General features: G+C 36.5%; 3 protein-coding genes and 1 long non-coding RNA gene across 8 annotated transcripts in view; 2 read left to right on the forward strand and 2 right to left on the reverse strand.

Annotated features, from left to right (window-relative positions):
• The window catches only part of LOC122575271 (ubiquitin carboxyl-terminal hydrolase 48-like), a 75,849-nt gene extending 61,470 nt beyond the window's left edge, over nucleotides 1–14,379 (reverse strand). For 2 of the 5 annotated variants that reach the window (XM_043743990.1, XM_043743993.1), the window contains exons 1-11: nucleotides 14,241–14,379; nucleotides 13,742–13,881; nucleotides 13,451–13,654; nucleotides 13,037–13,363; nucleotides 12,622–12,858; nucleotides 12,287–12,537; nucleotides 11,665–12,221; nucleotides 11,493–11,594; nucleotides 11,019–11,422; nucleotides 10,569–10,935; nucleotides 10,299–10,483 (exon numbers count right to left, since the gene is read on the reverse strand). In XM_043743990.1, coding sequence (XP_043599925.1) covers nucleotides 10,299–10,483; nucleotides 10,569–10,935; nucleotides 11,019–11,422; nucleotides 11,493–11,594; nucleotides 11,665–12,221; nucleotides 12,287–12,537; nucleotides 12,622–12,858; nucleotides 13,037–13,363; nucleotides 13,451–13,654; nucleotides 13,742–13,875 — 2,768 coding nt within the window. In that variant the 5' untranslated portion in view covers nucleotides 13,876–13,881; nucleotides 14,241–14,379. Of the gene's footprint in view, nucleotides 1–10,298; nucleotides 10,484–10,568; nucleotides 10,936–11,018; nucleotides 11,423–11,492; nucleotides 11,595–11,664; nucleotides 12,222–12,286; nucleotides 12,538–12,621; nucleotides 12,859–12,957; nucleotides 13,364–13,450; nucleotides 13,655–13,741; nucleotides 13,882–14,240 lie in introns of those variants that run through there. The other 3 variants (XM_043743991.1, XM_043743994.1, XM_043743995.1) reach the window with 3 other exon arrangements.
• Nucleotides 14,380–14,673: 294 nt separating this feature from the next.
• Nucleotides 14,674–15,682, forward strand: LOC122575277 (mitotic spindle assembly checkpoint protein MAD2B). The gene is made up of 3 exons (XM_043744007.1): nucleotides 14,674–14,815; nucleotides 14,894–15,191; nucleotides 15,261–15,682. The coding sequence occupies exons 1-3, from the start codon at nucleotides 14,797–14,799 to the stop codon at nucleotides 15,565–15,567; spliced, it is 624 nt and encodes a 207-aa protein (XP_043599942.1). The 5' UTR covers nucleotides 14,674–14,796; the 3' UTR covers nucleotides 15,568–15,682.
• A 2,603-nt stretch (nucleotides 15,683–18,285) lies between these two features.
• LOC122575273 (probable chitinase 2) lies at nucleotides 18,286–21,804 on the forward strand. The gene is made up of 8 exons (XM_043743999.1): nucleotides 18,286–18,842; nucleotides 19,745–19,942; nucleotides 20,042–20,201; nucleotides 20,268–20,364; nucleotides 20,448–20,654; nucleotides 20,728–20,925; nucleotides 21,029–21,157; nucleotides 21,250–21,804. The coding sequence occupies exons 1-8, from the start codon at nucleotides 18,779–18,781 to the stop codon at nucleotides 21,538–21,540; spliced, it is 1,344 nt and encodes a 447-aa protein (XP_043599934.1). The 5' UTR covers nucleotides 18,286–18,778; the 3' UTR covers nucleotides 21,541–21,804.
• Nucleotides 18,832–22,423, reverse strand: LOC122575278. Its single transcript, XR_006319376.1, has 3 exons — nucleotides 22,215–22,423; nucleotides 21,921–22,098; nucleotides 18,832–18,970 (listed from the first exon to the last, which is right to left on the reverse strand). It is a non-coding gene; the product is annotated as an uncharacterized LOC122575278 (long non-coding RNA).
• Nucleotides 22,424–22,427: the final 4 nt, after the last annotated feature.

Here is a 22,427-nt window from a genome sequence, read left to right on the forward strand (position 1 = left end):
AACAAAAACTCGTAGATAGTGAGAAGAATTAGTGGACTCTAATCATATGAACTGCCTGTCCTCCCTAGACGAGACTAGCGTATTCCCATTCGCTATCTTTCCAAAACTGCAATATGTCAAGATGCAAAAGTTCGATACATAATTCAATTACCAGAGATCCAACTTCTCTTTTACTCTGGACTCTTGGCCTCCTCTATATCATCGAAATAAATGGGAAAGCAACGTTTCGTTTACGTTACATTCACGTATTCGTCATCGAATGGTACACGTACAAATTGGTCCTTCAACCCGCGTCTGCTTTTCAGCTTGGTTGGTTTCATTGATCCCGTCAAGGTAAACCTATTTAACGAAGGTCGAATCGTTGCCTCGAATCGCTTCTAGCCCGAGGTCTTGGCGAAAGGCTGCTCGCTCTATTTGAATTTTTTTGTCAGCACGTGATTAATTGATCACGATCGAACGTGACTCGATCGAATCGAACGTGGCCTGGATCTTTCTTTCACGATCGATTCACGGGCGTTACTTTTCACGCGAATCAGTCGAATCGAGCGCTTGCCCTGACCTCGAATACGCTCGAAAATCTCGGTTTTCTAGCGCTAACGCGCGGAATCCGTGGCTTCTTCAGCCACGAGAACGAACATCCACTCGCCAATAACTCGAGGAATGCGGGTTGACTGTAACTCGAGCGATTATTGCTTGCCGTACCGTTAACGAAGCCTCGTTACAAGCGAACTTTGTAAATACCTCGAGGTAGAAAGAGGCGAACATCAGTTTTTCGAATAACGAACGGGCCATGAACTTCGCTGGAATGCCTCTGCTTTAAATCATTGTAGCCTGGATAGGCGTAGGTTCCGCTCACAATCGAGTTTGCAAACAATTTTTCTGCCATCTTTTATCGTACAAAATCAACGATCTGCTAAGGCGTGTAACAGACTTAGCATGGCTTCCAGACGTCGTCTATAAATTACATAGATAACCACGTGTCCATACAGTAGATAATTTGTTGAAGAGAAATTTCAGTTAGCGTTGATATGCTGCGTTCCTTCAGTTACTTAAGCAATGCTGTTAATGCTGTTACATTTTTGTTCTTGCTGGCTTGGACGCGATAATTTAGAAGGATAGAAGAAGCACAGCACAGCGTGTTGGAGCGAATATTATCACTTAAAATCCAAAGATGAATAGCCATGTTTTAGCAGCGGCAAAATGTATTAATTGAACTCTTGAATTCACTTACGAGAAACGTAAATTCACATTGCTGGAATAAGAAATCACAACGGCAACAAGGAGAGTCAGTGAATCGGAAAATTGTTTGTTGACCCTAGCATTTTCTTCTAACGTACTAGAAAACATTCAGTTTTTCTTGGCAAAATCTTGTTTCTCTCTGCAACTGTTTCCGATGTAGCTCTTAAGGGATTGAACACCGAAGGGCGGCTTCGCCTCTTAAATTCGAGTTACCGCAGCTAAGAAAAGATACGTATCTGCTATTGTTGGCTCTTCTTCAAACCCATAAAGTCGAAATCGAAGCCAAACCGCTCGCGGACCTTGCAAGGTCCATCCTGCTACGATACTATCTCCAAAACCATCTACAAACTTAGAGACTCGGGGAAGCACAAAAAATTTGAAATTTCGAAATAACTTCAGAGCGAATACCAAGAATCGCATGGCACCGCTCGAACAGGTACGAAGAACTTCTGGAACAACCTTATCACGACCTCAAATCGTTCGCTGGAGGAAAAACGCAAACCGCACGACAGCTAGGGAAACGTGAAGGATTTCACAACTTCCTGACAAAAGCCAAGAGGTAGTAAGTGAGACGATGAACGAAAGAAAAGAAAGACTTCGATGAGGCGACGGTGAATCGTTGTCAGCGGGCGGAAGCTGGCGGTACGCGCTAGAATAACGAAAGCTAATTATGCGTTCGAGACGAAAAAGGGGGAAATCACGGCAAAAACCGTCGATAATCGACATCCTGCCGCAGTCCGTCGGTCAACTACGCTATCGACCGGCGTAAATTTAGTCCCGGGGTCCTGTGTTCCCTCGTCCCAGAGGCGAACGTTACCTCGTCGCGACCGAGAAGTCCCCCTGAACAAACAAGAAGATCGGCCGTGGAGGCTTTTGCTGGCGTAAAAACGAAATCCGTGGACGATGCTTCGACGATCACGGTATGCAGTCGCCCTGGACCGTGATCCTGGAAGCGGAAAGCCAGAGCAGGCCTGTGCCCGCCTCGAAATCCAGCCGATACGTTTCGATTCCAAAGCTGGAGCAACACCCTTTTCTTCTTCAAACGTTCGAGGAATCTTAAAAGCATGTGCGAGAAGAATCTTTTTGCCCGCCGAAACAGAACGTCTCTCGAGATGGGCTCTTTTTCGGGTCACAACATTTTTGACAGTCAAATGGTTTCTACAAATTTTTGATTATTTTGATATTTAGTACGATCATATTCCTTTTTCTTCTGCTAAAATTTCTCTCCTGAATTCTGCCAAATGGATGATAAATTGGTTCCTAAACAGATATTCCTCTCGTCTAGCAAATGCTCGACGAGTATACTCGACGTATTACGAATCTTTACGTATCTTCATACGTCTTTATGTATTTTATGTACATTTTATTGGTTTGGCAACTAAGGAATGCGGATTAGTCGATATTGACAAAATCCGCATTTCCATCTGTCCTGTATCCTACGCTCCATGTATTTTTTTTTATCTTTCTATCGCTTTTTAGTCTTTGCAATTCCCTTCCCTGGCAAGTCTACTCTCACTGGTAGAATTGCGTACAAACTATTCTGAACGTCAGTTTCATGGCACTAGATCTAAATACTTGCACAGCCCTAAGAAAACTATCGTCTAAGGAGCATAAATTATCTCTATCACGAATCCGCAATGAACATTTCGCGAACGTGTGCAGATGGAAATGGAGAAAAATGGAACAAATATACATCGATATTTTTACAACGAGCGAAGCTATAACATAAACGAGAAGAAAAGATATCCTACGCGGTAAAATTTAAAAATCTTCGACTAGATGGAACAGCGCGACCAATCCCACGCGGAAGGTCGAAAAATTGGCAAGTTGACTGCCGCTTGAATTTTATTTATTTTATTCTCGGAGCCAGAACGGATTGAAATATGCTAGAACATAACGGTCAATTTTTGCAAAATGTTATATCGTATGTGTGCGATTTTTTCTAAAGATGTTATCTTGCTTTAATCGTTCCAAAGGATCCAGTAACGCGGATCACCGATGACCAGCGTGACAATGAACGTGTCAAGGAGCTACACAAAGTGAACTACCGGCGAAGAGACTCAGCTAAAAATCAGCACCGCTTGAACGAGACGACGGAGAACGAAGCAAAGGAGCCAAAAAAAAGGCGGGAGAACAATCAACGACGGAGCGGCAGGAAAATATCGATGCAGCCGTTTCTCGAAACGAGGTTGCGGCGAGAGGCCGACAGAACCGGCAAATCGTTGCACCGCCTGCGCCCTGTTTTTGCTCGATTTCTCAAAACCGATCGAGCGTTCCCGATCAGGGAGCAACACGCGTAGCTTGCACGCCAGGCGTGACCATCGGCTACCGCGATACACCACGAAAAACGTAGCCGCCCGCCATGCTCAGTCGCTCACGTCTATTTACATTGGCACCGTTGCGGGGAACGATCGATCCTACACGAACGTGCCTTCCACATCGACCATCAAAATCTTCCACTACGAATTTTTCGCCGATGAAACGTATTACGACTTTGTACAATACACTTTTCAGAAGGGACAAGGGCATGGGGCGATAATTGTACGAAGAAATCGGATAAGAAACTGTAGCACAGTTTGGTCAAAGTTGAATAAACAACGAAGTATTACTTAAAAGTAAAACTTAAAAAAAACCGCTTTTTCCCAAAATCCGCTACGTATTAATGTACATGATCATTCATAAAAATAATAATTCATAATAATATCCATCCTTACCGTGCAAAACGCACGTGTACAGGTTCAACAAATTCACGCTAACGATCGATTAATTATACATATATCACGTTGCATATAGTTCCTAAAGGTGGCGAACTTGTCAGAAATGCAAACAAAAAAGAAAAATAAATTTCGCGAATTCGCTCTGAGCTGTACAGATTGTAATTTATCTATCGCGGTGTATGGGAAACTGATATTTTGCTCTAGCGAAAATAAAGTTTCCAATTCTCAAAGTACCGCTACGTTTCTCCCTTTTCTCCAGCGTCTTCTAAATGAATCGTATAATTGATAGAAACAATCAAATGGCCATTACTATCGTGGAAAACGCGCCCCATAAATTCGGCGAAAGTTCGCACTAACGATCATCGTTTGAAACATAAATGCACGCGCACGTACATAAGGAATTCTTCCGGAATCAGGATGTATCTCCCTCGCCCCGTCTCTTTTTCTCCTTCTACTTCTCCCACCGGGGGTGGCCAGTGTCTCGGGGGCGGTCATATATCATCCACCCCCGGGGGGTGGCTACGGGGGTGGTGGCAAAAAATCTTGCCGAGCAAAAACTATCATCAGTGCTCGGGCAAAGCGAGCTCAACGCCTTCTCTCTTCTTCCTCTTCTTCTTCATCTTCTTCTTTCTCTTCTTCTCTTCCTCCTCCTTCTTCTTCCTCTTCTTTCTATCCGCTTTGCTTTCACGTCTCCTTCTTCCTTACGTTCTTTTGTATATTCCCTGGCTCTTTCACCAGTTTCAGGAAAGGACAGGAAGAAGCAAAACTTGTGCGCCTCGAGAAAACGCCTCGACCCGAGTTCATTAGGTTTTCAGGGTTTGCTTTTGGCAGCGTTTAATGAGAGGAAAGATAAAGCGTATCCTCCCTCCCCGTTAACATTCTGGTCAGAATTCGATGGATCGTGGAATCCTTTCTTACGTTTTAACCTTGCTGAGAATTGAAGTAAAAAATTTCCGGGATACGGTTAAGCAGAAAATCTACGGCACTGTCATAGTGAAATTCGTCGGAACCAAGAGTTTTGTTCGGAAACGGAAGAAGTTATAAATTTATTTATACAGCAGCCTTCCTCCCTTTTCTATTTTCCATTTTCTATCTATGAGAGCAGATACCGGAGGCTATTTTCACATTATGCTGTCCATAATGGTGCGATTTCGATACGCTATTTCACATGTAAGGTTTGTTCCTTCTTTAATCCCAAATCATTCCAAGTCTATTCTAATTATTAGCCAAAAAGCAATGGAGGTCGTACGATATTATCAGAATCTACTTCCTCCTAAGAGAATAGAATATTTTGTCACCGTCGTCAAAGAAATTTAACCGCGTTCGCTCGCGTCTCATTTCCACCGATGAAATATCGACGTTCCCGTTCGAGATTCGTTTACGTCGTCCCATAAGCTACCCGTTTGATATTGGCGTAGGGTGCAGCTCCTCCCGACTCTCACGGTAATTGACATGCTCGATTTTATGAAGCTACTGTGACCGGCCGAAAATACACTTTTCACTCCCCCGCTCCATCGTTCGATCCATCTAATTGAAACACTTTGTCTGTCTAGATCTATAGAGCGCCCCTTTTTTTCAGGGGATCAAAGATAATTCATGTAACGCGACAAATTAGAAAACGACCAATGTCTAAGTTATTTCTTTGCGATTGCTATGTTTCACGGTGAATAAAAAAGCGAGCAGAAGAAATCGGTACAAGGAGAGAAAGAAAGGGAGAAAGTGTCGAGAGTGGCTCCAAGAAGGAGGAAAAGAGGGTAGCTTCGACTCTGGACTGGCTGCAAAGGCCTCCTGCAATGAATCAACTTATTTAAGGGTAGTTGGATTTCGCGAGTCGATGCACGACTACGAGCCACCCCACTATCCCCCTCCCTAACTCCCTTCTTCTTCAACACAGCACGCCTCGTAGAATGATTTATAGTTTTCCTTCCGTGGCCACCCATCCGTCCTCCCCTCGCGCCACCCCTCGCGCAAACAGCACCCCTCTGCCAAATGTACGCAAAATAGTCGGAATTTGTTCGGCACCATCCTGACTAAAGTAAAATGCTGGTGTATATACGAGGCTAACGGAACTGCTCGATTGTGAAGCGCACTGTATTCTCCGTTAAAGTATTTGGAAATGAACGAATCGCGACAGTTACAATTATTCAGTACTTTATAATACAAAGGATAAGACAAAGAGACGTTAGCGCTATGTTTAGTTCTGTTTAATCAATTTCGCGTCTACAAGTCTGCACCTTGCACGAATAAACTAAAGACGAAGAAAGTCGAGGCTCAGAAATATAGAAAATTAAAGATATTCTAAATTTTTGGAGAAATTTGCACGATCGAAACCTCCCTCGTTGAATTCCTTTACTCCTGGGCTTTTCAACAATGCGCATATGACACCACGTGTCCCATTAATCGTTGCTTCGAACGTTATTTGTATCGTTAACGCACTTCGGTAGGTTAATTGAAAAATATAAATAAGCAGCGACAATCGAAAGAAATTGGGGAAGAATCGTTGCAGTTTGCACGAGACCCGTTCGAGGACGGCTTAAGGTTCGCTAAATAATTATTAATGATCGTCAGGGTGAAAGTGTGACTCTGATCGTGTTGACACTGCATTGTAAGCCGCAGACAATGCTATGGTGGCTTTCTGAAGCGTGTGGCTATGGGTTTGATGGAGGAGCAGCGCGATGGCGGCGCGGAGGGCAGGGTCCGTAATTAATAACTTGGAATTGATTAAGGTGTCAGATAAGTCCATGGAGACGGTGGTTCGTGGCTCTTTCTCCCCTTCTCCGGTCGCCTCTCTTTCTTCATCGGTGCGACGCGTTACGATATGATTAATAATTTCGAGATAACGCCGCGCCGTCCCAGCGTCCTTGTCCCTTTGAGAGGGGCCGATTTGCGTCCCCACTTACGGCCTCATAAATGACTAATTATTCTCACTGTCCTCGCTGGTTTCTGACCGCTCTGCTAAAAAGGCAAAATCAGAACGTTCGACTCGGTTTTCAGGACACAATTTTTCTGTTAATGCTTTTCGTACCACACCGTTCTATCGAATTATCGCTCCAAGTACTACAGCACAATCGAAGTATCTCCTTTCCACTGAAGATACTCAAAGGACAATACGTTTAGAAATTTCATACGTTTAAGAAGATCCATGGTTTCATCGCGTTGCAACGCAAAGTTTAGGGACCAAAGGAACTGTCTCTGCTATGTCGAGACCAATAAAAAAGAAGGTGCTCTTTCTCGATAGAAGTTGAGCGATCGTCTATGCAAATACCTAATCCTTTCACAGATCCATCCAGGTGACGTTGACGGATTGGTGGAGGACTTTGTTCAGAGGCAGCTCCAACAGATTGCAATCCGCGACACCATTTGTTTCCCCTGAGACGCGAGGAGCTTCCTGCCGCGCCGGTGGGAAGGCCTCGTCGAGAACGATTAACGGGTCTTCGTTAATTGCTAATAAAGAGAAACCCGGATGATGTACCTTTCAACATAAAATACTGGAAAGATCGAACAGTATACACGTTTGTCTCAAACTGACTTCACAACAGTTTGTTTCAACGTGTACAGCTAATGGAAGAGATATAGGGAAGTAATAAAACTGGTTAGAAACTAAGATTAATACGTTTAAAAACCTAAGATGGGAAGGTTTCTGATACGTGCGCAATTAAAATATCCATTTGTCTTCGAAGTTTGAATTTTCGTGTGTAAATTATCGCGAACGGAAAATCCACAGGGAGATTTTTCGATAATGACCACCGCGAAAAAAGGGGTATGAAGGATTAATCACCCAGAGATGCGAGAAAAGACAATGGCACGGGTGTGGAAAAATATTTTCTACCTTTTCCCTTGCTCGACAAAGGGTAAAGTATCTACGACGAATCCGGAGTAACATTTTCGCTGGCTACAAAATGGATGGAACGTGAAATAAAATTCTGCGGACATTCTTTGAATAACTATCTTCGATCGTTTCTATTAAGAAAATTCTACGTTCTATCGGAATTTCGTATCTAAGAAAGGAAAGACGTTCTTACGAAATTATCGACTTTCCAAATATTCACATAACATATTAGCTTCGTCACTTATATGAAACAGAACTTTTATAAAGATCTAAATAAGCTACCTAAGAAAATTGTGAAGGCCGCTTTCATTACAAATTTATTTATCTGACACTCGTAGAAAATGCAACCTAAAATGTACTTTATTGTAGAATAATTTATTAATTGAATTATCAACAGCAGCTAATTTCTCCGTGAATCCCTAAATAAAGTATAAATATACAAGTAATGTCTGACGGAAGAACTTTCCGTAATATAAAATATTATCAAGAAAAATGTATCAATAAAAATTGCGGAAGAAAAAGAGAGAAACAAGAACGAAATGATTTTCAAAGTTAAAGTGCTACTTATAATAGTCAGGCCTCGTTAAAATTTGATTGCATCGATACGCGTTACGAGCGCTTTTACAAGCACCTAATTAGACTTCTCGTCCTTCTCCTGTTATTTTAAATACTTAGCAAGAGAAGAGAGGAGGACCACTTGTTTCTGGTTTTCACACCCCTTTAGCATGTACCGAAATCAAGCGTGACATGACACACGCTGTAATCCGCGTAAAGGGTTGATCCCAGTTTAGCCGGCTGTCCGTAAACCGTGGAACCCGCGGGACTTAAGCCCAGGCAAATTTGAATCCGTCAATCTTGAGTATCCAGGAGGAAGCATATAATCATCCCACACGCTCGTAACACCCGTCCAGACATTAAAATCGCTTTTTTTACCACCAGTGTCGGAAAGATTTAATCCCTATTTTGGGACAAATGATAATTTCAACTGAACCAACATTGACACTACGAATAAATGATATAAGAGAATTTTGTTACATCATATCGATAATAAAATCTTTTTCGAGGACTCAAAATTCATACTATATTATATTACATTTTGTTTCATATAAACTATCTATCCCAAGCTGATTCATTTTCGCAGCATCGTTGTTCGCAAAATTTACTAAATTTTATGCTTCTACAGTGACAAATAAGTACATCGATATCTGATCCACAAGTCATTAATTAAGTTAAAAATATATGGAACAAATTTTCTACGAAACAACGTTCTATCGAAGACAAACAGCGATAAATCGTTCGCACAGATGCGTCCTCGATCTTCGTTGGAACTGGTAATTAGGCGTGCGAGGAGGCAAGTGGAACGCGGGGAACACGATTGGGAGAGATCGTGAAGGAAAGCGGGCCGGAAAAGGGAGAGTAAAAGACGAAATTGCTCGATGGCCGATGAGCGTCGAATAAGGCGAAACGGTATTAAGACGGCGTGGCGAGGCCAGTTTCCTCGAGGCTGATGTATCATTTGCCGGCGGGTCGTTAGGCGGTTTCAATTAGTTTTCCACGCTGCTCTCCTGGCCCAGCGTCTACATGAGTATGGGGGAGAGACCAGCGCAGCCCTTAATCGCACAGTCCAGTTTTTTCTCATAATTAGGAAAAGCTCGTTAATGCGTCCCTACTATCTTCTTCCTCCCTCTTTCTTTCTCCTCTTCTCGCTGTTTCCCTGTGTGTCAGTTTTCGTTACATATCTACTTACTCTTATTACTGTGAGGGACACTGATCTTTCAAGATTCAAGAACTCAGATCTTTTCAACTTGGAATTTGAAAAAATTCTATGAATTTGTTTCATTATTATGTATAGTAAGATAAAAATGTCTTTTGAAAAACAACTCCCTCTCTCTCAAGTTTGAATATTGATAATATTATTTTCGTATTGAATACTTTTCTACTAATTAAGTATATAAATCCATCTGTTGGTTTCCTTTGCTTTGAATAAGGAGAAATATTAGAGACATAGAAATATTGACTTTTATCCTCTTTCTTCTCTTTTTTCCTTTCTTCCTCTATCGTCTTTCTTCCTTCCCTTTCAAACCTGCTTCTGTGTCCTACACTTCCTCCCCCGCCCCTCTATTCTTTCCTCGAAATATGGAAATTTCTCACATTCGTACAAACATATATGATATAAGTGCTATCCGTATATATAATTCCTATATTCAGAAGTCCGAATCATAGAGCATATTTTATTTTAAAACATGCAATATTAAGTTTACTAATTCATATGTTTACTGTTGCAAATTTTAGCAGACATAAGATATTTTGAGAGCGATATTTCAAAATATGTAGTATAAAGTACCCTAAGATATACGATTTAGTCTCATTCGAAATACATTTATATATATATCGTTACTGTGTAATTTAATACGAATTTTAAATAAAGCGTTTTATATCGTTCATTTGTCATAATTGTTCAATGAAATTGAATAGGCTAAAAATATTGAAAACACACAAATAATCAGACTTACCGAATGAAGGAACGCCAACTGTCCAAAAAACCCTTCTCGACGATATAAAATGTTTTTTCTGGATCTTCACACTTCAATATTTCGTTCCTATTTCGGCCGTGATACAAGTCGTTTAACTCGTCCCTTTGTTGTTTGGCTTTTATCTTGTCGTCTTTTTTTGCTTTCTGCGCGTTCTCCATTTTCTCCTGAACAGTAAGATAGATCAATATACATGCACATACCAAAATGTTTTATCTTTATTAAAATATACAAATATGTACGAAAAAGTACCTCACAAATCGAACATGACGCGGCACCAATAGAGTACTCCTTGGACTCTGGGAAATATTTTCGAAGTATCACCCAAGCTTCACGGGGTACTATTTTTCTTGTCGAATCTGGTGTCTTCAATGAACTGTGCTCACAAAGTAAATCTTCATTGAAATAGATTATGACTTCGTTCTCTTCACCTTCCACCGGTTCTTTCAATCCTTCACTTTCTTTACTTGTGCCACTTTTACTATCTTCCTGCGAGCCACTCGGATCTTGACAGTCTTCATCCTCAATTTCCTGCTCCATATCGTCCGTAAATTTTTCCATCGCAAGTCTTCGCCATGACCTCAGCGAATCAGCACCCACGATATAACTAGTCTCAGACCTGTTACCATGAAAATAAAATTTATTTTTCTTTTACAAAATAATGCGTTCGTTTTAAAATTACTATTATTACAGGAGACTCACGGTTCTTTGAAATTTCGGACGAGTTCACTAACTTCCTTGTGATCACGTTCAAGCGATATCTTGAAACGAAGTAGCTTGTACCGACGTTTCACGCAAATTTCGCAAAAAGAATTTTCATCTAATCGCGGTCCTCCACGATATTTATCATAAAGTAAATCCGCAGCTGTGACAGGTATACACTTTGCACGATTCACTTTCAAGGGATCGAGTCGATAATGCGAACACATTAATGTAGAATTGTCTATTGGTGGTACTCCATCGACAGATAAGTGTCCATTGAGCCATTTTGATAACCAATCGTTTGGAATCCATTGATATGTGTCCCACGAAACTATGTTCGAAATAATATTATACACGTCTATGACAAGTTGTCTCTTTAAATTCTGATCTTCGATCTCCTTTTGCTACAAGAAACATCGTTGAGAATGCTTCTTAACTGATTAAACTCAATCTGTTGCTGTTATTAATACCTACTTTTTCTTGTTGAATAGCCAATAAGCTTAATTCGTGTTTCACATTCTCTTGCCTCACTAAGTCACGTAACGTTGTACTCACTTCCCAACTTTCAAACTCCATCTGTAAAGTAATATAATGCATCCATATGAATGTCCATAAGAGAAATAAAAGAAAAACTAAATATACCAACCTCTTCGTAAAAATCACGTTCCCCGCAACTCATAGCTCTATGCGCAGCACCATTTAACCGCTTGTAGTCCAATTTCACAACTTTTACAACTGGTTTCTTCATATCCATATCGAGCTTATTTTCTTTATTGTCGAATTCGTAATGTTTGCCATTTTGTTCATCAAAGGTAGAATCTGTGTTCACAGACTGTTCTATTGCAACATTTTTTGGAGATGCTTTCAAAGTTTCCATTTCCTGTTTGCTCTGCATATCAGGTTTCAATATTTTCTCAGAATTATTTATATCAGAAACACCTGACATTGTATCGCATTTGTGTTTCTCTTCGTTTAATGAGTCTGATTTTTCTTGAGCTACTACAATTTTTTCCATAGCTGTTGTATTATTATTACTATTGGTTTCTCCATCTAGCTTTTTCAACTTATTTTTCTTTGTACTACATGTTCGTTTTTCTGGGGTGACTTTCTTATAAACTAACATATACGCGGTATTAGAAGACAAAAATCCTTTCGGTATACGTCCCCGTTTTACTACCTTCGAATTCTCTGTAATAGAAAATTCTAACTACATTTTATCGTTTTATTAAATAATTTATTTATTACATTATAATAAAATTTGTACTCACCACTAACACCATCCTCGATTCTTTTATTCTGCATTTTTTCCACTTTATCGTCACTAAATTGATACCATTCGCCATTTGAATTGCATATATTCGCAATATAGTGACCTGAATGTGCAGATGGGCCTTTATGACTTAAAACTGCGACGAGATTGTACAAATGAGTTTGTGGCGGACACCTAACATATTCTGACATATCGAGATCTTCCGGGAATTGTATAAAAGAATTCAACTTTCTTTTCTGCCCAGAATCCCTAACAAAGACAAAGTAACATATTCTATTAACATGATATATAACAATCTAATAGTATAATATAAACGTAATAAAATAAAAGTACCTATGAAACACAAAACGCATTAATTGTATATTTAATGTTTCTGGAAGAGATTCCAAGCGTATAAACCGGCGCGCATCTTTTTTGTCATTGCAGGTAACGCAATGATACTGATTTGCTCCAGTCAATTGTTCCACAGATAAGTATTTCTCTACTGCCTCTTTCAGAGTGGCTGCGAGTTGTAGATCCAATTCGTAGAATGTAGTGGAGGTTGGATATTCAGTTCCGCATTTAGAGCAACTGCGTCAAACATAAAACTCGCGTTATTTAGACGGAATTAGCTTCTCTCGGTCAGATCAGTTGATCGCACCAGTCACCGCAGCGAGCAACGTGTCCTACCATGTTCTCATCGTCAAGATCATCAGCATCATCATCGTTTAGGACAATTCTCATTTGTTTTCCACTTCAGAAAACCCACCAATTGATATAGCTGTATTTTCCTTGGGTCAGCCTCTGCAGCATCTGCTTCAGTTCTGAGTTTTGTTGGAGTTTCCCTTCGATATGGCAGAGAAGTAGCTTGGAGAATTCCTGTGCATCCTGCTGAGTTCTAGTATCCAAAGACAATGCGATCGCGAGATTCATCGGATCGAGCAGACGACGATTTCCGAATTGCATCATTGCAAATATATATTGCAACTGTCCTACTGCTGTCACTGGATGAAACGGTACTCCTTTCTTCTCAGCTTGACACACTGCTTCCCTTTCCTCTGGGTCTTCTGTGATATCCCACTTGTATATTATCCTCCTGGAAATATACAATTTCATTTTGTAGTAGATATTTGCAAATAAATGAAGTATAAGCTAAATATTAATAGTATCAATAAGTACATACCTCATATCTTCATTATGAAACCACATTTGAATTAAGCTATTAACATAACAAGTTGCACCTAAATTCTTTAGACCAACATATTGGGTAGGATCACGTAATTCAGATAAAGAACTTTCTAAAGGCATTACTTCTGCGGGTTGTGACTTCATGTACTTTTCTTCTCCTAATCCAGTCAAACATTGTGGATTATTTGTGCAATTACGTCTGTAAACAAATCATTTATTTTAATATGATCGAAAAGAATATTATTTCATATGAATATATAATGTTTTAAATAAGTATATAACTTACTTGCAATTTTTACATGCTTTTAATCCTATTCTATATGCAGTTTCCAAATGTATCCTTTCTATTTGGTCTAATACCACACTTTCTACCCAAGCCCATGCTAATTTGTCTAAATCAGTCTTTTTTGCTGGCGGCATTTTTATCTAAAATATTAAAAAACAGATAATATATTTTTAGTAATTAAATTCAAATATTTCCATGTTGATACTTTTTATCTTATTTTGATTTTATACTAAAACTTTACGCGAAATTATATTAAACACAATACATATGTTTCAAATTCGATTTATTACATGTTCCATTTCGCGCCATGAGAAAATCACACAACACTATAGAATAAAAATAAAACGAAAGTACCAAATAAAATAATCAATTTTGTAACACGTATATTTTCGAAAGTTTAGTAATATAAAAATAATCGTAAATAATGTATCGACTTAAAACTTAGTATTTAACAAATGAACAGTTTCGTATATCAAAAACTATGTATGTATATACTCACATAAAAGTACCGTACTGTTCCTGACTGTTGAGGTTATGAAAAATGCCGCTGCAAATGTTGTAAAGTACTGTGCTTCTTCTACAACATTATCTGACTGCGAAAAAAACTTATCACGTTTTCAAGCTTACTGAACTCAAGCATTCATCGACACCTTTCGTGAACAGATGAAAATGTATCATCAAAACACTCTAACCGTTTCTGGTATACACTGACCGCCATATGCAGTCGGCTTTGGTCTAGGCACGCGTCAAATCAATCGCTAAATAATTTCTCGAGTTTAAGTTAATATACATATATTTTTTTGGGATTTATTTACTATGTTATTTATTAAAAATAAAGCAATAATCTTTCTCGAACAAACAATATTAAATATGTTTGCATATACATAATAGAAATTTCATAAATATCATTTTTGTTATATCATTTTACATATGAACATACAAAAAGTAATCAACAAGAGAAACTTACCTGCACTGAGAATAGAAGATTGAATATTCTTTTATTGAAACTACTAACACACAGCTATATTTTTATCATTTTATAAATATATTAAAAAATGTCTGATAATAAAATAGGTAAATATTATTTGTTGATTTATTAGAAATATAAATAAGATGATAAGTAACGGAACATATTTCTTATTTTATTTATAGTTACTACTGATATCCTGCTGGAATTTCTAGAAGTAGCATTTAATCACATTCTGTTCTTCAGAAATTTATATCCCAAGGAAATATTTGTGAAAAAGAAGATATACAGCATATGTGTATATGTGTCTGAACATCCTGAGCTCAATGAATACATAAGAAATGTGTTAAATGCAATCAGAGAATTGATAAAAGAGGATGAAAATAGTGTTAGAGCGGTAAACCTGGTCTTCTATAACAAAAAGAAAGAACCAATCGAAAAATTTGTCTTTGATCTTGTTAAATTGCAAGCAAATAGCACAGAGTATGTATGCTTGTGAAGAATCTTATAATGTCAGCATTATGTTATTGTCTGATCTGAAATTTATTTTAGAAAAGATCCATACTATCTAAAAACAGAAGAATCGTTGAGAACAATTTGTTTGAAACTATCCATGTGTGAATCTTATTTAAAACCATTGCCAGAAGATTCATCTTTCATCATTGAAATTAAAACATATGAAACTGCTCATGTAACTTTAAATGAAAATCCTTGTTGTGAAGATTTTCCATGGATTATCAATGAAGATGTCCCTGATATGACTAACAAGAATTTACTTCCATTGAAAACTATAAAAACAGAATGTCTAAATTTGCAGATGTATGTTATTGAAGATGAAAATAAGAAATGCATAAATTAATTATAATTATATGTAGCAATAGATTTTATATTTACATTATGATCATTAATAACTATCAATATCAGTTGTAAAATATTTAATGTTAATGTAAAATATCTAAGATTGCAAAAATCTATTAAGAAACTTGCATTGAAAATGTTTGGAATTATTAGCTTCAAATATCAGAAACTAAAAAAAGCTACATTCACATACAGAAACAACTAAATATGTACCTACTGAGAGTATAAATTCTGATTCAAACTAACCGGTAGTGAACAGGGATATAGAATGAATAAGGTACTTCTATTTCCTATATTACACAGCCCCGCCCACTCTGTGACGTCATAGACGAGCAGTACGGACTATAAAAAGAGGATGTATCTTTTGATAAGAGTAGATATGTACATATCTCGTAAGTTACACCCCCTTGAATAAAATCGGTAAAAAAAATTAATTAATTACTTACGGGATTAACTTATATGTATTCAGAATTGTTTAAATACCTGAATTACATCAAAAGAAAAATCTAGCAACTTTCATATAGTTCCGAAGAATACATTTCTTTTTAAACAGAAAATTATATATTAACAAGTGTAGATATATGTATATAACATTCGATAAGAAGTTCGGCCTTAAATATGCATCAAAAAGTTATTTAAAAATCAGTTTCTACAGTGAAAATCCAAAAGTACACATATTTTGGTTTACGAGAGGAACAATCGATTAGTTTTCAGTAACGACTTAATTCATTATGTAATAATAGAACCATATGACTATACAGAGTTACTGGTAATTGATCTTTCTCTATCTTTCTTTTACAAGTGGTACTACAGACATTATGGTGGGTGAAGATCTCCTTTCGCATCCTATGCCTCTGTTAACATTCAGCGATTTTTAGTCGAAATTATGCTTTCAATAATCTCCGAAATGTATTTTTTTTCTACATCTTAATGGAGATATGACCACAGACGAGGTGCAGAATAGATCTATCAGTTAATGTATTTCTGCATTCCATATCTTGAGGGTCTGAAATCACTTACCATTTTAATGATATTCACAACATTATCGATTCAGTATAGAATAGGATTACAGCGTTCATAGCGATCGGAATTGGAACTAGATTTTAATATATACGATAGTATACGATAATATACTGATAGTATAATATAATATACAATAATAATAATTGATAAGTAAAATATATGATCATAATAATATACGATACTGATTAAGAACTAGATAAACGTGACATTAAATGGGATTCAAGTGGGACATCTTATCTTAAATCCAGTATAAATTTACAGAAGTCCAGAAATATTAATATTAAATGGCCATTCTATATCTCAACTATGACAAAACCTCTGTGTCTACAACAACAATCTAATAAATTTTTCAATTAACAAAACTTCAATCGCGATTGCAGCCAATCGGCTTGTATTATTTGTTAGGTGAAACTGTAGAAACGTTATCTACCCTGCGATTTCGATGCCTTTTGGATATGTTGTAGAAATCGATATTTTGAATAACTTTTTGCTTTATATAAGGGATGAACTCGTTTCCGAGATATTCGCTAAAAATCTGCCAGTATCACTAAAATGATTTTTGCCAATAGTTGCGCGTTTGTGGGAACGTATGCGTCAGTATTAGTTGCCGATCATTTATCTTATCTTTCAAAACTATGAATCAACTATTATTCATTTACCATAGACACTTCCATAATGCATCCAATGTGAACAAATTGTAACTGTGAATATCTATTATTAAAGTTTCAAAACTACTTTGTATGAATCAAGTTTTGCACACTTTTTTGTCAGCTAAAGATACATTGCAATAGGTAAAAGGCACAATGCGCGAAAAGGTGTGCTAAAAATGATTAATCACTATAAATTATATTGGATTATGAATATAAAACGAACCAAATGAAGATTCTAACTATTTTGGAGCAGTGACTTCGTATTGTATATCCAATTTTCCACATTTACGACAGGATCTCATCAGTTACGTCCTCTTCTCAATATGACACCACGCAAAATACTAAAATTCCAAATTTCAAACTCACCACTAGAGTGCGGGTGATTCAAAAATGTATCACGTTCTATCAGTACCTGGATACTATTCGGATTTTCTTGAAGATTTCGATATTCGTTTCTTTACGTGGAAATACGACAAATCACTCTAACTTGTATTAACATATTGCCATTTTACAAGTCATTTCATTATTAACTATAGTTAGAGTATGATTAAATCGCTTTTTTCTAAATGACGACGATGAAAATATGAAAATTTTCGTGATCGACCTCAAGGAATAAAATAAACACGAGAATTCTCGTGATCTGCCCGGAATATGCTAATAACCGTGCATACAGAATGATTAAAATCAAGATTCTCATCATTTTGAAGCAGTGACATATCGTTGTATATTGTAGCTCTCTGCGGTTGTTTCAACTTTCTAATATGACACCGCGCGAAATGGAGAAATTTCAAATTTTAGTTTGCACGGCTGCCGCGAAGGCGCAGAGACTCAATTACGTATTATGTTCTATTAGTACCCCGAGACTGCATTTTCTCGAAATTTATTTTCATACAAAACTTTATGATTCATTAAAAAATTGTTTAAGATAAATATGTCATTAATAGGACAATTACTTGCTACAATAATATTAATTGATTTCTCCACAAAGAAGTTCGCAGCCTATGAAAGCCGATACTTATTGCAGCAACCTTAACAAAAATATTAAATTTCATTCATCTGACGTAATGTCTAAGATCAAATTATTCAATAAAATTATAAAATTCTTCGCAAAGTATCGAATAAGAACATCTTCTTTTTATTGAATAATTCTTTCTTGGAAAATGTGATATAAATATAATATAACAAGAAATATAATTAGTGTCGGGTCCATGTCAGCGGTTATGAATAACTATAATTGATCAATATTTTCTTGTTTATCAATAACCACTATCTATGGCGGAAATCGATAGAATCATTCCATTTAGCTATCTCCTGATATCTAACTAAAAATTCATTACATAGTATATATTTATAGCTTTACTGTTTGCTCTACACTTTTATTGTACAAGAGTTTTCAACAACAGGTTTTAGCTCCGTCCTTTTTCAAGCTACACGCACGAGTGCTTTTCTTTTTCTCCGAGGATTGAAGTACCGTATTGTGGTCAAGTGAAAGCTATCTACCAGGACAATAACTCGGCATTCGCGTAGCGGTTCTCGATAATGAAGACGTGTATCTTCCTATCTCTGCTTACAATATTATTCTTCTGTAGCAATGGTATTCTAGGTGAGTACGTATTAAATTGAAATCATTCCCTTAACATTAACACGATAGCGCGTAACTTAAATTTCAAACGGTATTTACATCCAAAGGACGATGGTGAAAGAGGACCAAATTTGTATCCCTCCAGGCACCTAAAATTTTAATAAGCAATAAATCTACTAATCCTTCATAAAACTACAATTATTTATGGTAAACGTGATGTTAAAAATGTAGATAAAATGAACGAGGCATAAAATACGACATTTAAAATTTAAATTAAAATAAAAAATAGAAGATTGAAACGCGTATTCAAATATCAACTTTTACCATTCGTTATAAGTACAATATTCAGCCATCATAATATGTGATGAAATTTTTCAATAAATGATGTATTAAAGCAGTTAAGCATAAAATAAGCCAATCTTTTTATCAAATTCTATATATATATATATATGTACAAAATACAAAAGTTTGTATGTGATCCGACTGTAAATTACATTGCTATTATTTGGTGACACACTATGCAACGAGGAGGAATGTCTAGAATACGTTTGACATTTTGTTCGGTAGCTTATGCAATGGAAATCTGACATTTCGATGGAATCTTTGTTTAACATCATTCCTCGAAGATATATAAATAACTGAAAATACTTTTCTATAATTAATAACTTAATAGAAAGTTATCTCAAGGACTTAATGTTTTTCATATTTACATCAAATAAATAACAAAAGCACGCGCGGGCATATTTTATGAATGATTTATGTTCGTATATTTTATCGATGAAAAATAACAAGCCTGGGACATCATTCAAAAAATAATCTATCATATATCATATCATGTATATGCATGGAAATGAATTTTTTGCGAAAAGAGAAAAGCAGTTATAACAATTGTACATTAAAATTACATTTCTTTCTCCACTAAGCTCTATTAAGGATTAAGCATAACAAGGTAGTAACTTGTTATGTCGCTTCCTGGGCCGTTTATAGAAATAATGATGGAAAATTTGGAATCCCTTATATCCGTCCGGAACTTTGCACGCACATCATATACGCGTTCGCCGGATTAGACAGCAAAACATGGACCATTACGAGCCTCGATCCCAACATAGATATTGACAAGGGTAGGTACATATTGTAAATTACTCGATATGATTGAAGATTTATCTATATTCCACATCTATGAATGGCATTTTCGTTCTGTAGCCGTCATAATATTCCAGATAATTACAAGAGAATGACCGAACTTCGTGAACAGTATCCAGGTCTAAACATCCTACTAGCAATCGGAGGATGGAACGAGGGTAGTAAAAATTACTCTATACTCGCTTCATCCCCTACACGAAGAGCTATATTCGTTAAGAGCGTAGTGGACTTCCTTGAGTATGGAATCGAATATTAAGATAGTTTTATACTTTGCTGATTTATATGATAGCTTCTATCTTGCAGGGAATACAAGTTCGATGGATTCGATCTAGATTGGGAATATCCGGGATCACGGGGTGGTAGTCCAGAAGACAAATTATATTTTGCCCTTCTTGTGAAGGTAAACGACGTAACTTAATGTAATTTTATCGAAATTACAGTTTTATCTTAGCCAGAAATTAATCGTATTCTCTATTCTAATAGCAATTAAAAGAAGCATTCAAGGAGTCGAACTATCTACTAACAGCAGCTTTAGGTTCTAATAAAGCGATTATCGATACGGCATACGATATTCCCGAAATTTCCAAATATCTCGACTATATCCATGTAATGGCGTACGATTATCATGGATCATGGGATAAGAAAGTGCTTCCGAATGCTCCATTAAGAAGTGGAGACGGTCTAAGCGTGGTAATGCATTTAGAAAAATTACAACGAGTAACAAGTATCGTAGATGGAACACATAATGCAATAAAATTTTTAGATGGAGACACTTAATTATTTGTTAAGTAAAGGTGCACCAGCAAATAAAACAATCTTAGGCCTGCCTATGTATGGTAGAACTTATATATTGGCAAGCAAATTAAATTCTTCCCAAGAAAGTCCAATTAATCGAACAACCATAACAAATGGATTTAAGGGGCCTTACACTGACCAAGAAGGTTTTATGGGATATAATGAAGTACATTTTACTTTTGTTATATTGATTGGATACGTTAATTCTATTAATAACAATCTATCTATTTGTTCGTTCTAATAAAATGATAACATGTACGATTTTTTAGATTTGTGAAGAATTAGTGAGTCATAAAGGTAACTGGACTTCTGGCTGGGATGATACTAGCGATACACCTTATGTCATTAACGATGATCATGTTATAGTATATGATAATCTCAGGAGTTTAAAAGCAAAGGTTGATTAGTTTGATTTATTACAAGCGACGATAACAAATGATAGTACTACACTTGTTACTTCTACAATATAATGTTTTTCCAAAACTTTCAGATCGAATACGCGATGAGCTTAGAATTAGCCGGTGTAATGATTTGGAGCATCGATACTGATGATTTCCATGGAAAGTGCGCAAATCTCTTTAAAGACTCTTTAAATTTAACAGATATGACATATCCTTTACTAAGATGGATTAACATAGTTGTATCTGAAAATAGCCAGGTAATCAGTGATAAAGATGGTGTAAACATGGGTAAAGAATATAACGATAATTCATCTTCCATCACAAAATTTTCTCATAATTCTATTTTGATAATATTAATATCTCTTGCATACTATATTTGAAGCGAGCTGATAATGGCTGAAAAAATAGTACCAAAAAGTTTATGAAACTTGGATACATTTATCCTAAGGACTGATTTGCTTCTCTTTATTGTTTCGAAAATGTTCCTCTAAAGCTGTCTTTCCATTTTTATGTCTATGCTAATTGATTGTAATAATAAATGTAACCTACCGAATGTCATACTGTTTATGCTAATGGCATATCATTATAATTATTCGTGTATATATAGTAATAAAGAAATTTTCTATTTGAATTAAAAATATATGAAATAAATTTAAACTTCCTCCAAAAATATTGTTTCTGCTAAAGATAACTTAAAAAAATATCTTAATATACATATATATTATTGTAAAATAAGTTTCTTAACATAATTTACACTTACTGCATATTTTATCATTTCCTTTAATGTATCACAACATGTCTTGCATTAGTTTTCCTTGCACTAGTTATAGGAAAATTTATTTTCACCCAGCTCTCCGTAAGTAAAATGATGATTAAGCAATAATTCCAGGTTTGCAACAAATATATAAGACAGTTGTTCTTTGAAAGCAAAATGTTTTCTGCAATTGTATCATAAACATAAAATAAAATATCTATAAAATGCCGTAGTATATTAACAACATTATAACTATTGCGTATTATAATAATATACATATAATAATACTGCGATAATTACCTATAATATCGTAATTTAATGCACTCACAGGAGTTCCAGAGTTTCAGCAAGATCTTTGAACTTCGAGAATCGAAATATCGAGATATTCGGTTCTACTATCGAGATTAATCGAAAGAACAACTTTCAGGAAAAATTAAATATATCTAGATGAAGACTTTAGGAACTATTTTTTGAAAGGCAGGCTTGTCGTTCAGGCTTCGGATCATACTTCAA

This window comes from Bombus pyrosoma, linkage group LG14 (assembly GCF_014825855.1).
Source record: "Bombus pyrosoma isolate SC7728 linkage group LG14, ASM1482585v1, whole genome shotgun sequence".
Lineage (NCBI taxonomy): Eukaryota > Metazoa > Arthropoda > Insecta > Hymenoptera > Apidae > Bombus > Bombus pyrosoma.

Bases quoted from the DNA above. Each gene is read 5' to 3' on its own strand.
- LOC122575277 (XM_043744007.1), top strand. The intron at 15,192-15,260 runs GTATGTATGCTT...AATTTATTTTAG, and splicing joins TTGCAAGCAAATAGCACAGA to AAAAGATCCATACTATCTAA.
- LOC122575273 (XM_043743999.1), top strand. From the start codon at position 18,779: ATGAAGACGTGTATCTTCCTATCTCTGCTTACAATATTATTCTTCTGT. The intron at 20,655-20,727 runs GTAATGCATTTA...TAAAATTTTTAG, and splicing joins GTGGAGACGGTCTAAGCGTG to ATGGAGACACTTAATTATTT. The intron at 20,926-21,028 runs GTACATTTTACT...ACGATTTTTTAG, and splicing joins GTTTTATGGGATATAATGAA to ATTTGTGAAGAATTAGTGAG.